This window comes from Oncorhynchus masou, chromosome 15 (genome assembly GCF_036934945.1).
Source record: "Oncorhynchus masou masou isolate Uvic2021 chromosome 15, UVic_Omas_1.1, whole genome shotgun sequence".
Taxonomy (NCBI): Eukaryota; Metazoa; Chordata; class Actinopteri; order Salmoniformes; family Salmonidae; genus Oncorhynchus; species Oncorhynchus masou.
Window position 1 is genome coordinate 59,706,843 of NC_088226.1, and position 18,132 is coordinate 59,724,974.

The 18,132-nt window shown below is 43.2% G+C and overlaps 1 protein-coding gene across 2 annotated transcripts in view; it reads right to left on the bottom strand.

The window, feature by feature from the left end:
* LOC135556561 (peroxisome proliferator-activated receptor alpha-like) overlaps positions 1 to 18,132 on the bottom strand; it is a 79,103-nt gene that overhangs the window by 32,068 nt on the left and 28,903 nt on the right. For both annotated transcript variants that reach the window (XM_064989864.1, XM_064989863.1), the window contains exons 2-3: positions 11,443 to 11,691; positions 9,240 to 9,397 (exon numbers count right to left, since the gene is read on the bottom strand). In XM_064989864.1, coding sequence (XP_064845936.1) covers positions 9,240 to 9,397; positions 11,443 to 11,683 — 399 coding nt within the window. In that variant the 5' untranslated portion in view covers positions 11,684 to 11,691. The remainder of the gene's footprint in view (positions 1 to 9,239; positions 9,398 to 11,442; positions 11,692 to 18,132) is intronic.

An 18,132-nucleotide genomic window follows, 5' to 3' on the forward strand; every position in this document is an offset into this window, starting at 1 on the left:
CCAGTATTACTATGTGACAGCTATGACCAGTATTACTCTGTGACAGCTATGACCAGTATTACTATGTGACAGCTATGACCAGTTTTACTCTGTGACAGCTATGACCAGTATTACTATGTGACAGCTATGACCAGTTTTACTCTGTGACAGCTATGACCAGTATTACTCTGTGACAGCTATGACCAGTATTACTATGTGACAGCTATGACCAGTATTACTATGTGACAGCTATGACCAGTATTACTATGTGACAGCTATGACCAGTATTACTCTGTGACAGCTATGACCAGTATTACTATGTGACAGCTATGACCAGTATTACTCTGTGACAGCTATGACCAGTATTACTATGTGACAGCTATGACCAGTTTTACTCTGTGACAGCTATGACCAGTATTACTATGTGACAGCTATGACCAGTATTACTCTGTGACAGCTATGACCAGTATTACTCTGTGACAGCTATGACCAGTATTACTCTGTGACAGCTATGACCAGTATTACTCTGTGACAGCTATGACCAGTATTACTATGTGACAGCTATGACCAGTATTACTATGTGACAGCTATGACCAGTATTACTCTGTGACAGCTATGACCAGTATTACTATGTGACAGCTATGACCAGTTTTACTCTGTGACAGCTATGACCAGTATTACTATGTGACAGCTATGACCAGTTTTACTCTGTGACAGCTATGACCAGTATTACTATGTGACAGCTATGACCAGTATTACTCTGTGACAGCTATGACCAGTATTACTATGTGACAGCTATGACCAGTTTTACTCTGTGACAGCTATGACCAGTATTACTATGTGACAGCTATGACCAGTTTTACTCTGTGACAGCTATGACCAGTATTACTATGTGACAGCTATGACCAGTATTACTCTGTGACAGCTATGACCAGTATTACTATGTGACAGCTATGACCAGTTTTACTCTGTGACAGCTATGACCAGTATTACTATGTGACAGCTATGACCAGTATTACTATGTGACAGCTATGACCAGTTTTACTCTGTGACAGCTATGACCAGTATTACTATGTGACAGCTATGACCAGTATTACTCTGTGACAGCTATGACCAGTATTACTATGTGACAGCTATGACCAGTTTTACTCTGTGACAGCTATGACCAGTATTACTATGTGACAGCTATGACCAGTATTACTATGTGACAGCTATGACCAGTATTACTCTGTGACAGCTATGACCAGTATTACTCTGGGACAGCTATGACCAGTATTACTCTGTGACAGCTATGACCAGTATTACTATGTGACAGCTATTACCAGTATTACTATGTGACAGCTATGACCAGTTTTACTCTGTGACAGCTATGACCAGTATTACTCTGTGACAGCTATGACCAGTATTACTATGTGACAGCTATGACCAGTATTACTCTGTGACAGCTATGACCAGTATTACTATGTGACAGCTATGACCAGTATTACTCTGTGACAGCTATGACCAGTATTACTATGTGACAGCTATGACCAGTATTACTATGTGACAGCTATGACCAGTTTTACTCTGTGACAGCTATGACCAGTATTACTCTGTGACAGCTATGACCAGTATTACTATGTGACAGCTATGACCAGTATTACTCTGTGACAGCTATGACCAGTATTACTATGTGACAGCTATGACCAGTTTTACTCTGTGACAGCTATGACCAGTATTACTATGTGACAGCTATGACCAGTTTTACTCTGTGACAGCTATGACCAGTATTACTATGTGACAGCTATGACCAGTATTACTATGTGACAGCTATGACCAGTTTTACTCTGTGACAGCTATGACCAGTATTACTCTGTTACAGCTATGACCAGTATTACTCTGTGACAGCTATGACCAGTTTTACTCTGTGACAGCTATGACCAGTATTACTATGTGACAGCTATGACCAGTTTTACTCTGTGACAGCTATGACCAGTATTACTATGTGACAGCTATGACCAGTTTTACTCTGTGACAGCTATGACCAGTTTTACTCTGTGACAGCTATGACCAGTATTACTATGTGACAGCTATGACCAGTATTACTATGTGACAGCTATGACCAGTATTACTCTGTGACAGCTATGACCAGTTTTACTCTGTGACAGCTATGACCAGTTTTACTCTGTGACAGCTATGACCAGTATTACTCTGTGACAGCTATGACCAGTATTACTCTGTGACAGCTATGACCAGTATTACTCTGTGACAGCTATGACCAGTATTACTATGTGACAGCTATGACCAGTATTACTCTGTGACAGCTATGACCAGTATTACTATGTGACAGTTATGACCAGTATTACTATGTGACAGCTATGACCAGTTTTACTCTGTGACAGCTATGACCAGTATTACTCTATGACAGCTATGACCAGTATTACTATGTGACAGCTATGACCAGTATTACTATGTGACAGCTATGACCAGTTTTACTCTGTGACAGCTATGACCAGTATTACTATGTGACAGCTATGACCAGTTTTACTCTGTGACAGCTATGACCAGTATTACTATGTGACAGCTATGACCAGTATTACTATGTGACAGCTATGACCAGTTTTACTCTGTGACAGCTATGACCAGTATTACTCTGTGACAGCTATGACCAGTTTTACTCTGTGACAGCTATGACCAGTATTACTCTGTGACAGCTATGACCAGTTTTACTCTGTGACAGCTATGACCAGTATTACTATGTGACAGCTATGACCAGTTTTACTCTGTGACAGCTATGACCAGTATTACTATGTGACAGCTATGACCAGTTTTACTCTGTGACAGCTATGACCAGTTTTACTCTGTGACAGCTATGACCAGTATTACTATGTGACAGCTATGACCAGTATTACTATGTGACAGCTATGACCAGTATTACTCTGTGACAGCTATGACCAGTTTTACTCTGTGACAGCTATGACCAGTTTTACTCTGTGACAGCTATGACCAGTATTACTATGTGACAGCTATGACCAGTATTACTATGTGACAGCTATGACCAGTATTACTATGTGACAGCTATGACCAGTATTACTATGTGACAGCTATGACCAGTATTACTCTGTGACAGCTATGACCAGTTTTACTCTGTGACAGCTATGACCAGTATTACTATGTGACAGCTATGACCAGTATTACTCTGTGGCAGCTATGACCAGTATTACTATGTGACAGCTATGACCAGTATTACTCTGTGACAGCTATGACCAGTATTACTATGTGACAGCTATGACCAGTATTACTCTGTGACAGCTATGACCAGTATTACTATATGACAGCTATGACCAGTATTACTCTGTGACAGCTATGACCAGTTTTACTCTGTGACAGCTATGACCAGTATTACTCTGTGACAGCTATGACCAGTATTACTCTGTGACAGCTATGACCAGTATTACTATGTGACAGCTATGACCAGTATTACTCTGTGACAGCTATGACCAGTATTACTCTGTGACAGCTATGACCAGTTTTACTCTGTGACAGCTATGACCAGTATTACTCTGTGACAGCTATGACCAGTTTTACTCTGTGACAGCTATGACCAGTATTACTATGTGACAGCTATGACCAGTTTTACTCTGTGACAGCTATGACCAGTATTACTATGTGACAGCTATGACCAGTTTTACTCTGTGACAGCTATGACCAGTTTTACTCTGTGACAGCTATGACCAGTATTACTATGTGACAGCTATGACCAGTATTACTATGTGACAGCTATGACCAGTATTACTCTGTGACAGCTATGACCAGTTTTACTCTGTGACAGCTATGACCAGTTTTACTCTGTGACAGCTATGACCAGTATTACTATGTGACAGCTATGACCAGTATTACTATGTGACAGCTATGACCAGTATTACTATGTGACAGCTATGACCAGTATTACTATGTGACAGCTATGACCAGTATTACTCTGTGACAGCTATGACCAGTTTTACTCTGTGACAGCTATGACCAGTTTTACTCTGTGACAGCTATGACCAGTATTACTATGTGACAGCTATGACCAGTATTACTCTGTGACAGCTATGACCAGTATTACTATGTGACAGCTATGACCAGTATTACTCTGTGACAGCTATGACCAGTATTACTATGTGACAGCTATGACCAGTATTACTCTGTGACAGCTATGACCAGTATTACTATATGACAGCTATGACCAGTATTACTCTGTGACAGCTATGACCAGTTTTACTCTGTGACAGCTATGACCAGTATTACTCTGTGACAGCTATGACCAGTATTACTATGTGACAGCTATGACCAGTTTTACTCTGTGGCAGCTATGACCAGTATTACTCTGTGACAGCTATGACCAGTATTACTCTGTGACAGCTATGACCAGTATTACTCTGTGACAGCTATGACCAGTATTACTATGTGACAGCTATGACCAGTATTACTATGTGACAGCTATGACCAGTATTACTCTGTGACAGCTATGACCAGTATTACTATGTGACAGCTATGACCAGTTTTACTCTGTGACAGCTATGACCAGTATTACTATGTGACAGCTATGACCAGTTTTACTCTGTGACAGCTATGACCAGTATTACTATGTGACAGCTATGACCAGTATTACTCTGTGACAGCTATGACCAGTATTACTATGTGACAGCTATGACCAGTATTACTATGTGACAGCTATGACCAGTATTACTATGTGACAGCTATGACCAGTTTTACTATGTGACAGCTATGACCAGTATTACTCTGTGACAGCTATAACCAGTATTACTATGTGACAGCTATGACCAGTATTACTCTGTGACAGCTATGACCAGTATTACTATGTGACAGCTATGACCAGTTTTACTCTGTGACAGCTATGACCAGTATTACTATGTGACAGCTATGACCAGTTTTACTATGTGACAGCTATGACCAGTATTACTCTGTGACAGCTATGACCAGTATTACTCTGTGACAGCTATGACCAGTTTTACTCTGTGACAGCTATGACCAGTTTTACTCTGTGACAGCTATGACCAGTTTTACTCTGTGACAGCTATGACCAGTATTACTATGTGACAGCTATGACCAGTATTACTATGTGACAGCTATAACCAGTATTACTCTGTGACAGCTATGACCAGTTTTACTCTGTGACAGCTATGACCAGTTTTACTCTGTGACAGCTATGACCAGTATTACTATGTGACAGCTATGACCAGTATTACTCTGTGACAGCTATGACCAGTATTACTATGTGACAGCTATGACCAGTATTACTCTGTGACAGCTATGACCAGTATTACTATGTGACAGCTATGACCAGTATTACTCTGTGACAGCTATGACCAGTATTACTCTGTGACAGCTATGACCAGTATTACTATGTGACAGCTATGACCAGTATTACTCTGTGACAGCTATGACCAGTATTACTATGTGACAGCTATGAACAGTTTTACTCTGTGACAGCTATGACCAGTATTACTATGTGACAGCTATGACCAGTATTACTCTGTGACAGCTATGACCAGTATTACTATGTGACAGCTATGACCAGTTTTACTCTGTGACAGCTATGACCAGTATTACTATGTGACGGCTATGACCAGTATTACTATGTGACAGCTATGACCAGTATTACTATGTGACAGCTATGACCAGTTTTACTCTGTGACAGCTATGACCAGTATTACTCTGTGACAGCTATGACCAGTATTACTATGTGACAGCTATGACCAGTATTACTATGTGACAGCTATGACCAGTATTACTCTGTGACAGCTATGACCAGTATTACCCTGTGACAGCTATGACCAGTATTACTATGTGACAGCTATGACCAGTATTACTCTGTGACAGCTATGACCAGTTTTACTCTGTGACAACTATGACCAGTATTACTCTGTGACAGCTATGACCAGTATTACTCTGTGACAACTATGACCAGTATTACTCTGTGACAGCTATGACCAGTATTACTATGTGACAGCTATGACCAGTATTACTCTGTGACAGCTATGACCAGTTTTACTCTGTGACAGCTATGACCAGTATTACTCTGTGACAGCTATGACCAGTATTACTCTGTGACAGCTATGACCAGTATTACTCTGGGACAGCTATGGCCAGTTTTACTCTGTGACAGCTATGACCAGTTTTACTTTGGGACAGCTATGGCCAGTATTACTCTGGGACAGCTATGACCAGTATTACTCTGTGACAGCTATGACCAGTATTACTATGTGACAGCTATGACCAGTATTACTCTGTGACAGCTATGACCAGTTTTACTCTGTGACAGCTATGACCAGTATTACTCTGTGACAGCTATGACCAGTATTACTCTGTGACAGCTATGACCAGTATTACTCTGGGACAGCTATGACCAGTTTTACTCTGTGACAGCTATGACCAGTATTACTCTGTGACAGCTATGACCAGTATTACTCTGTGACAGCTATGACCAGTATTACTCTGGGACAGCTATGACCAGTTTTACTCTGTGACAGCTATGACCAGTTTTACTCTGGGACAGCTATGGCCAGTTTTACTCTGGGACAGCTATGACCAGTTTTACTTTGGGACAGCTATGGCCAGTTTTACTCTGGGACAGCTATGACCAGTTTTACTCTGTGACAGCTATGGCCAGTTTTACTCTGGGACAGCTATGACCAGTTTTACTCTGTGACAGCTATGGCCAGTTTTACTCTGTGACAGCTATGGCCAGTTTTACTCTGGGACAGCTATGACCAGTTTTACTCTGGGACAGCTATGACCAGTTTTACTCTGTGACAGCTATGGCCAGTTTTACTCTGTGACAGCTATGGCCAGTTTTACTCTGGGACAGCTATGGCCAATTTTACTCTGGGACAGCTATGACCAGTTTTACTCTGTGACAGCTATGAAGCGAAGGGGAGGGTAGTGGAGTGGAGTGGAGGGTAGGGGAGGGGAGGGGGTAGGGGAGGGGAGGGGAAGGTAGGGAAGGGGAGGGGAAGGTAGGGAGGGGGAGGGTAGGGTAGGGTAGGGTAGGGGTGGGTAGGGTAGGGGTGGGTAGGGTAGGTGAGGGTAGGGGTGGGTAGGGTAGGGGTGTGGTGGGGAGGGTAGAGTAGAGTAGGGGTGGGGAGGGTAGAGTAGAGTAGGGGAGGGTAGGGTAGGGATGGGTAGGGTAGGGTAGGGGAGGGTAGGGGTGTGGTGGGGAGGGTAGAGTAGAGTAGGGGTGGGGAGGGTAGAGTAGAGTAGGGGAGGGTAGGGTAGGGATGGGTAGGGTAGGGTAGGGTAGGGGAGGGTAGGAGTGGGTAGGGTAGGGGTGTGGTGGGGAGGGTAGAGTAGGGGTGGGGAGGGTAGAGTAGGGGAGGGAAGGGTAGGGTAGGGTTGGGATGGGTAGGGTAGGGGAGGGTAGGAGTGGGTAGGGTAGGGGTGTGGTGGGGAGGGTAGAGTAGGGGTGGGGAGGGGAGGGTAGAGTAGGGGAGGGTAGAGTAGGGGTGGGGAGGGGAGGGTAGGGAACACTGCGGCCCACTCTGCTCTGCTATCGCCTGCCATCTGGAACTCAGTGTAACAGTGTGTTGACATGTGGGGGAGGAGCACCGCCAACTTCGCCAAGTGACATCCATTTTCAGACAAAGTCCTGGCACAGGGATAGATGGGCTGGCCATGGGTCCAGAAGACATCGCCCACGCGTTCAGAGTGAAAGAGTATGTAAGAAATGTAGTGGATGACAAACCAATTATATTTGCTTGGCTTTCACAGCAAGGTGAGAATTGACTCTTCTCCTTCGGGCCGAGGCATGCAGTCACAGAAGTAATACAGCATCAATGGAATCAGTACCATCACCAGTTACTTTTGGGTCACAGCTAACGACTGGGTTATGTTTTCTTTGGTGGTTAGTGGTTTGTGAGTCATAATAACACCAAAACTACATTATCTTACAGTCACGTGTGATCTAGTGGCTTTCCAGTGGCACATTAAGAGCTCCTCTGTCCTCCAGTGGCTTGTGACAAAACACAGTAGCCTTGGGTTGCTCTTCAACAGGCTCATAAACAATTAACCCAGAGAGCATCCACACTGTGTTGGAGGGCACATTCTTGTGTCCTGTTTGTGTGTTCAGTCATTATTATTATCTCCAATCCAAAGTTAAATCTAGAATTGTCTTCCTATTTCGCAACAAAGCATCCTTCACTCATGCTGCCAAACATACCCTTGTAAAACTGACCATCCTACCAATCCTCGACTTTGGCGATGTCATTTACAAAATAGCCTCCAATACCCTACTCAACAAATTGGATGCAGTCTATCACAGTGCCATCCGTTTTGTCACCAAAGCCCCATATACTACCCACCATTGCAACCTGTACACTCTCGTTGGCTGGCCCTCGCTTCATACTCGTCGCCAAACCCACTGGCTCCATGTCATCTACAAGACCCTGCTAGGTAAAGTCCCCCCTTATCTCAGCTCGCTGGTCACCATAGCATCACCCACCTGTAGCACGCGCTCCAGCAGGTATATCTCTCTGGTCACCCCCAAAACCAATTCTTTCTTTGGCCGCCTCTCCTTCCAGTTCTCTGCTGCCAATGACTGGAACGAACTACAAAAATTTCTGAAACTGGAAACACTTATCTCCCTCACTAGCTTTAAGCACCAGCTGTCAGAGCAGCTCACAGATTACAGCACCTGTACATAGCCCACCTATAATTTAGCCCAAACAACTACCTCTTTCCCTACTGTATTTATTTTATTTATTTATTTATTTATTTTGCTCCTTTGCACCCCATTATTTCTCTCTCTACTTTGCACATTCTCCCACTGCAAATCTACCATTCCAGTGTTTTACTTGCTATATTGTATTTACTTTGCCACCAAGGCCTTTTTTGCCTTTACCTCCCTTATCTCACCTCATTTGCTCACATCGTATATAGACTTGTTTCTACTCTATTATTGACTGTATGTTTGTTTTACTCCATGTGTAACTCTGTGTTGTTGTATGTGTCGAACTGCTTTGCTTTATCTTGTCCAGGTCACAGTTGTAAATGAGAACTTGTTCTCAACTTGCCTATCTGGTTAAATAAAGGTGAAATAAAAATAATAATATTTTTTTTATCGTTAGACTGTTGTCTGAAGGTTGGTCCAGTCAAGTCCACCCTCACTCTGACTAGGTGTGTGCATATGTATGGCTACGTATGCGTATTTTAATGTTTGTGCGGGCATGCGCTTGTGTGCTTCACATACGTGGACGTGTGTGATGGCTGGTCCATCTCACCTTGCAGCCCTCACAGGCGTGAACTCCATAGTGGTATCCGGAGGCGCGGTCGGCACACACCCGACACTCCAGGTTGAGTGAGGTGGAGGAGAACTCTTCCTGCCCTGCAACCGCCCCATACACTCCCGACGATGGGCTGGAGGCTGGGGTCAGAGCATCTGTAGAACACACACACACACAGAGTACACATTCATGAACTCACTTATGCATGCACAGACAACACACACACACGCACATTAATACACTCATTGCACAGAAAACAGACACACACTCATAACTGTTGTGAAACAATAAACAAACTGTGAAGCCTCTTTGCTCGAGCTGGCAGATGACTACTGTACCAGTGGAAAGTCTCTGTAGTCTCAGGCCTTTGGCCCGACACAGAGGAAGACCACATGTAATATGTGTTCCATTACATCTCTATTAATACGTACAGACCGCCATGCACACCACTGAGTGGATCAGCAACACTTTTAAATTCAGGCGATGAGTCGAATATTGGCCCAAGATACACACACTGTGTCTATTTTAATACCTGAATACGAAACACAGCAAACACACACCAAACACAGCAGCGCTAAGTCAGCCCACATGAGTTGGGTGAGAGAAGCCAAAACAGGCTTATAAATATTAAGGCCTTGGGCCACCTGCACGTGTCACACAGACCACACTCTACAGCCTACACTGTAGACAGGAAAATAATATGATATCACAGATAGTCAGTGTCTGCTTCTCTCTCTTCCTCCCTCAGTCACCATTCCATCAACAACCATAAACAGCCAGCACTTCTCCAACACACTCTCCATGACTTTTCCATGACATCATCAATGCTATTTTCCATGATGCTCCCCCCTCCACTCCTCTTTCCCTAAAACCTCTTCCCCCTCTTCCATTTTGTCAATACACCATCCCCTCTTTTCCTCTAGATTTAAATTCTAACACCCGTCACTCTTTCAATGCCTGTTGCATACTAACTACTATGTAGTAACATATTTGCTAACACATCCAGGTGGTTTCTATTGGACACAAACAAGTTATTGTTTACACAAATATAGTGTGTCTGTGTCCAAAATGGCACCCTATTCCCTATATAGACTAGGGCCCTGGTCAAAAGCAGTGCACTCTATAGGTAATACAGTGCCATTTGGTACACAGATTGTGAGTTGAGGAATGTTTGTGGATTGAGGAAGTCTTCCGTGGAAGTGTGGGGAACAGGAACGTGGCCTTGGGGTGTAATGTATGTCAGACAGACAATCTGTTTGGGGGTGGGGTGTAACATAACAGTTAACCCCTCTGCCAAAAGCATCTCTGTTACCCTGGGTAAGGTCAGAGGTTAAACAAGCCGAGTGTCCTCTCTGAACCCTCTGACTCAGGGTGAATTAGCGATGAGCTATGTGAGGAGGGCTCCTGAATGATCAGGAAACACATGGTCAAACAATAACAACATAGAGATACTACTGCACTGTTGGAGCTAGGAACACAAGCATTTCGCTACACTAGCAATAACATCTGCTAAATATGTGTGTGTGTGACCAATACATTTTGATTTTGATTTGATTTAGAGCTGGTTTACAACAGGATTACTACACCGTAGACTACTCATTCTTACTTTTAGGAAAACTAAGAAACTATTAGACAGGCCCACTAGGAAAAAACCTGGCCCTAAGTATAAGGCACTTGAAGTCTCAACATTTCTATAAGGGAAATCTCAATGTTTATATAAGGGAAGTGTCAACGTTTCTATAAGGGAAGTCTCAACGTTTCTATAAGGAAAGTGTCAACATTTCTATAAGGGAAGTGTCAACGTTTCTATGAGGGAAGTCTCAACATTTCTATAAGGAAAGTCTCAACGTTTCTATAAGGAAAGTGTCAACATTTCTATAAGGGAAGTGTCAACGTTTCTATGAGGGAAGTCTCAACATTTCTATAAGGGAAGTTTCAGTGTTTCTATAAGGGAAGTCTCCACGTTTCTATGAGGGGGGTCTCAACGTTTCTATAAGGGAAGTCTCCACGTTTCTATGAGGGGAGTCTCAACGTTTCTATGAGGGAAGTCTCAATGTTTCTGTAAGGGAAGTCTCAACGTTTCTATAACACTACCATCACACTACTATCACACTACCATCACACTACTATCACACTACCATCACACTACTATCACACTACCATCACACTACTTCGAACCATTGAAGGTATGGCTCTATACCTAGAATGGTGGATCCTTCAGAGCCAGAGCCGTTACTGGACTGGGACTGGTACTCAGGGACGTCAAAGGAGCTGTGGGCATCACCATCGATGGATTGGGAGATGTCCTGCAGCTCCTCCATGCCCCCGATGAAGTCCCCACACAGCGGGCTGCCCAGCACCGAATCCTCCAGGGGGGACGGAGGCCGGCAGTGGCTCTCCATGTCGACCATGACGGGGGACGGGACTAGGGGGAGGATCATTCATCAGACTGAAGAGAGAGAAACGGGGAGAGGAAGGGAGAGAGAGAAAGAGGGTTAGTAAAAGCCCCCAATGCAGCCATTTTATATATCAAATAATTTATGGGCAACAACTTACTATAATAGTTATCCAATAAAATGGACCAAAAAAAATATATTTTTTTGCAAAAAACTATTCCTTAAGAAAGAATTTTGCCAAGACTATGGTCTGAGTTTTGAGGGGAAAACAGAAAACTAGCTGTTATTGGCAGAGAGGTTTGGAACTCTCTTTGTTATTGGTCTATTAACTAATTTATCTCCTGGTGATGTCACCAGCCAAGCCGAAACTCCACCCATGCAAGGTCCTGTGTAGATTGTATTTTCAGCCAGCAATTATGAAGGACACTGATATAGAAAATCACACTTTTACAGTGTTAGTTTAATCAGTTATTGTACAGTATGATACAACAACAACAAAAACTTAATGTTGACTGCACTGAGCCTTTAATGGAATGTCCAGATCATAGGAAAGAGTAAACAAGAAAATCTCACTCCTGTTCTTACATCATTGCACTCTTTCCATCACCAACAAACATCGCATCAACACATGAAGTGTTAACAACACTGATAAGAGTTCCTAATGAGGTGTATCCTTGAAGCCAAGGGTTGAACTGAAGCTGTTCAGCCTGGTCTCATAGACTTAACAAAGTAAATGTAAAATCTAACCCCATCCTTCACCCTTTAACCTTTTAACCTAACTCCTAAACCTAACCGTAACCTTAACCCTAATGTACTGGAATGTAGGGCCCTGTGCTGGGCTAAATTGGATGATGTGGTGGACGTTTGAGGGGTAAGAACAGAGAGAAGGTATCAGACCTCATAGTTCCAGGTAGAAGCTACCCTAAGTCAAAGAGGATCAGCTTATCCTCACCAAATCCTAACCTGAGTCTGTAGGGGCACCAACCCATATATCCACACCAAAACTTGGTCAAGCTATAGTAAAGCTCCCTGGTCAGGCCTGGTGTAGAGAGAGGGGTGTGGGTGCTGAGTATTTGCGAGTAGGGCATGGAGCAAGGAGACAGCAGCTGCTCCATCTGAGACCAACCCGCAGTAAGCTACCAGGGCTTGATCCTATGGAGTCTAAGTCTAACCTAACAGACCCCATACAGTACTCATGTCTATTTTGTGCTCTGGTCAATGACTGTCTAATGGACGTGTCTAACAGTACGTACATGTTCACGTTCAAAGATGAATTCCAGCCCCACACCTCTCAATGTATTCCAAGGTCACAGATGAGAGAAATGCATGGTATTTCATTGAAGCATAGTGTCTAGCCGTAGGTCTAAGCTGGCACTGCAGCAGGTGTTTTGAACACAGAGAGAAAGAGACAGAGTGTTTATTTACCCAGGAGGAATAGAGCTGGCCTCTATAACATAGTCCTCCTGCTTCTAGAGGTCTTCATTTAGAGGACATCCTGTTTCAGGACATTCACTCATCACTATGTCATTACAACACTGGGCCTCTCCATGGCAACCACAGTACCAAGTACAACAGTACCTAGGCTAGACACTGCTGTGCCAATGTAGATAATAAACTATTTGTTTCAAGAGTAACAATTGGCCCAGCGTCGTCTGGGTTAGGGGAGGGTTTGTTTCGGGGGTACGCAGTGGCTGTACAGTAACATGCTATACATGACGTCAGAGCTCAGGTTGTGTGCTTCACAACGCTGTATGTCTTTTCACTGACAGCTTTTCCAAACTTGAACACCACATGCGACAAGAAGCTGCCCCCATCCCTCCCGCTAATTGAGCAACTTTTGCTCATTTGTTGTTGTCTGAGTGAGGGAAAAGCTGTACATTAAGATGACAGGATGTATTCTGAAAGATGAGACTTTGAGGATTATAATAAAAAACGCTTTGATGTCAAACAAGCTGGCCATAAACCTGTGAGTCCAAATGTGCACTTCACATTTCCATATCATAAAACTTATGTCATATACAGTCAACGTGTTTAATATACAGTTACATAATGACATGGTGTCATATGACATGGTGTCATTGGGCTCCCGAGTGGCGCAGCGGTCTAAGGCACTGCATCTCAGTGCTAGAGGTGTCACTACAGACCCCGGTTCAATTCCAGGCTGGCTGTGATTGGGAGTCATGGGGTAGGCCGGCATTAAGAATTAGTTCTTAACTGACTTACCTCGTTAAATACATTTAAAAAATACCCTGGGTTCTTCTGAACAGAATGAGCCTATGCTTGTCTATTGTGAAGAAAATGTAATGTGCAACACACAGCTGAGTTCACACATGACTCCTTTCTATGCGCACCAAAACTGAATTGCCCCGTGAAACCCTAATACTCTAAGATCATACACTGCTCAAATAAATAAAGGGAACACTGAAATATTCTTATTAAATGCTTTTTTCTTTACATAGTTGAATGTGCTGACAACAAAATCACACAAAACTTATCAATGGAAATCTAATTTATCAACCCATGGAGGTCTGGATTTGGAGTCACACTCAAAATTAAAGTGGAAAACCACACTACAGGCTGATCCAACTTTGATATAATGTCCTTAAAACAAGTCAAAATGAGGCTCAGTAGTGTATGTGGCCTCCACGTGCCTGTATGACCTCCCTACAACGCCTGGGCATGCTCCTGATGAGGTGGCGGATGGTCTCCTCCCAGACCTGGACTAAAGCATCCGCCAACTCCTGGACAGTCTGCGGTGCAACGTGTCGTTGGTGGATGGAGCGAGACATGATGTCCAAGATGTGCTCAATTGGATTCAGTCACATGTGCTCAGTGTGAACCTGCTTTCATCTGTGAAGAGCACAGGGCGCCAGTGGCGAATTTGCCAATCTTGGTGTTCTCTGGCAAATGCCAAATGTCCTGAACGGTGTTGGGCTGTAAGCACAACCCCCACCTGTGGACGTCGGGCCCTCATACCACCCTCATGGAGTCTGTTTCTGACCGTTTGAGCAGACACATGCACATTTGTGGCCTGCTGGAGGTCATTTTGCAGGGCTCTGGCAGTGTTCCTCCTGCTCCTCCTTGCACAAGGGCGGAGGTAGCGGTCCTGCTGCTGGGTTGTTGCCCTCCTATGGCCTCCTCCACGTCTCCTGATGTACTGGCCTGTCTCCTAGTAGCGCCTCCATGCTCTGGACACTACGCTGACAGACACAGCAAACCTTCTTGCCACAGCTCGCATTGATGTGCCATCCTGGATGAGCTGCACTACCTGAGCCACTTGTGTGGGTTGTAGACTCTGTCTCATGCTACCACTAGAGTGAAAGCACCGCCAGCATTCAAAAGTGACCAAAACATAAGCCAGGAAGCATAGGAACTGAGAAGTGGTCTGTAGTCACCACCTGCAGAACCACTCCTTTATTGGGGGTGTCTTCCTAATTGCCTATAATTTCCACCTGTTGTCTATTCCATTTGCACAACAGCATGTGAAATGTATTGTCAATCAGTGTTGCTTCCTAAGTGGACAATTTGATTTCACAGAAGTGTGATTGACTTGGAGTTACATTGTGTTGTTTAAGTGTTCCCTTTATTTTTTTGAGCAGTGTATTTAATAATTTAGCTAGTCATGTTGGCAATAGAACAAGCTTTCAAACGATGCCCACCTAACCTAGATTGTGATTTATAATGGTGCGATTTATAACAATGCACAGTAATTGTGTGATGGGGTTGATGCAGGGTTGTGTTCCAAACAAAACAACTACAAGTGTGCTTTCTCTAGTTCCTCAACGGCACAGCTAAGAGAGCTAAAAAAAACTTATAGTTGAAGATTTCTTTGTGTCATAAAAGTGCATTGAAATGACTTAGGAACTGTGCACACTTTAGAGAGGTGTGTGTACACTTGGAGACACCAGTTAGTCCTCTCAATCAAACCCTTGTCATTTGTATTGTCTTATGTTGCACCTACAACACATTTTCCAGGAATATTCTTTTCATGTTTCTGAATGTTTCAGAATATTTCCAGATTTTGTTATCAACAAATGTGGCAAAAAAGTACAGTAAATGTAAAATGCACATATAATCAACAGTGTAATGTCTTGTGTCAGGTGAACTGTTGCATCCTCAACTTTGGTCTAATAATTTTTACATAATCTCCAAACTGTTCCCTCCAAATGCTACCATGCTTAATTGCTACCAGACTGTTTGCCTGTCTGACTGAATGACTAGTTAGCTAACTGACTAACTGTTTGACTACCAGACTGACTGACTGACTGACTGGTTGGTCGGTTGGCTGACTAACTAACTTTTTGACTAACAAACTGACTGACTGACTGACTGACTGGCTGAGTGACTGGTTGAGTGACTGACTGACTGGCTGGCTGGTTAACTGTTTGACTAACAGACTGACTCACTGGTGGAGTGACTGACTGGTTGGCTGACTGACTAACTGACTGTTTGAGTGACTGACTGACTGGTTGCTAACTGACTAATTGTTTGACTAACAGACTGACTGACTGACTAGCTGACTGGCTGGCTGGCTGACTGAGTACAGACATTGGATGTTTCTTAAAATGTCCCGAGCACACAAAAATGGAGCACGGGAAGGTCAGAGTATGAGTCCAAATCAAAGTTTGCGAAACAGAGCATGGACGGCACTATTGAAAAGTGTACTCCGTTTGTACATTGATGCAAGCTTCAATGGAAAGTATGCAAAGAAATATGACGCAACCACGTAAAAAATGAGGCAACAATTCTTGAAATCAATGGCGGACATTATTTGAGCTGAAGCGAAAGAAATTACCCTCTGATTTCGAAATGAAATGTTGGTTATTCACATCTCATATGTTGCTTGACTACAATATTTTATCTTGATACGTTAATAAATACATACTGTGTTACTTTTGGCATGTTTACCTTGGCTAATTGGCTAGCTAACAAATAGCAAATTGACACCTATCTTGCATAATATTCATTTTAAGTAATCTTTGCCTGTTAAACTATCTGGTGATCTACATTATTACGATTCACATATAACTAGCTGATAGTTATGAAGTAAACGGTTGCTTTGTGTATATCTTGTTTTGTATCTATTGCCATTGTCATGACTGGAAGAAGGTTTATTGAATGGGGAGGTGAAGTGTGATGTAATACAGTAGGGGGAGTGCGAGTGCTTCTCAAATGTAATGTTTAATGCATTCTCCACACTCACGTCCTCACAAGAACGTACTCAAGTGAATGTCGTCGGAGAACGCACTCGGAGCATGAGAGTGCGGAGCACGGTAATATGCATATTGAGAAACACTCATTGTGTAAACAGAGACCTGTTACACAGTGACATAGACCCTGGTCACAGCTGAGCCTGCATGTTTAGTCTACTTATAGACATGTCTACTGATACCATCACTGAACGCATGACCCCACCAGCAGCGGCTATGCTGTACAGTACTGCCTTTCTCCACTATGCCCTAGTCATGGCTGAATCCCAAATCACCCCCTTCCCCTTCCCCTTGCCCCTCCATTTGTGTGTTCATGTGCGCCTCTGTTCATGTGAGCCTCCGCCAAAACGGAGGGAGTGAAAATTATGGAGGGTGTAGGGGCTAATTAGACCCTTTGATAACTAGCCACTTTGACTGAGCAAGCTACGCTGCAGGATTCAGAGCGAAGTGGTATCCCAAAATGCACGCATCATTTTGGAGCACAATTTCACAAAACATAACGGAGCGGCGTACCGAATTCTTATACTGGTTTGTGTCTGATTTTGAGGCTTGAAACATCCCAAATGAACGTCCCAAATGAAATGTTTACGTCCCAAATGAAATGCTTACGTCCCAAATGAAATGTTTACGTCCCAAATGAAATGCTTACGTCCCAAATGAAATGTTTACGTCCCAAATGAAATGCTTACGTCCCAAATGAACGTCCCAAATGAAATATTTACGTCCCAAATGAAATGTTTACGTCCCAAATGAAATGCTTACGTCCCAAATGAAATGTTTACGTCCCAAATTAAATGCTTACGTCCCAAATTAAATGTTTACGTCCCAAATGAAATGCTTACGTCCCAAATGAACGTCCCAAATGAAATGTTTACGTCCCAAATGAAATGTTTACGTCCCAAATGAAATGCTTACGTCCCAAATGAAATGCTTACGTCCCAAATTAAATGTTTACGTCCCAAATGAAATGTTTACGTCCCAAATGAAATGCTTACGTCCCAAATGAAATGTTTACATCCCAAATGAAATGTTTACGTCCCAAATGAAATGCTTACGTCCCAAATGAAATGTTTACGTCCCAAATGAAATGCTTACGTCCCAAATGAACGTCCCAAATGAAATGTTTACGTCCCAAATGAAATGTTTACGTCCCAAATGAAATGTTTACGTCCTAAATGAAATGCTTACGTCCCAAATGAAATGTTTACGTCCCAAATGAAATGCATACGTCCCAAATGAACGTCCCAAATGAAATGTTTACGTCCCAAATGAAATGTTTACGTC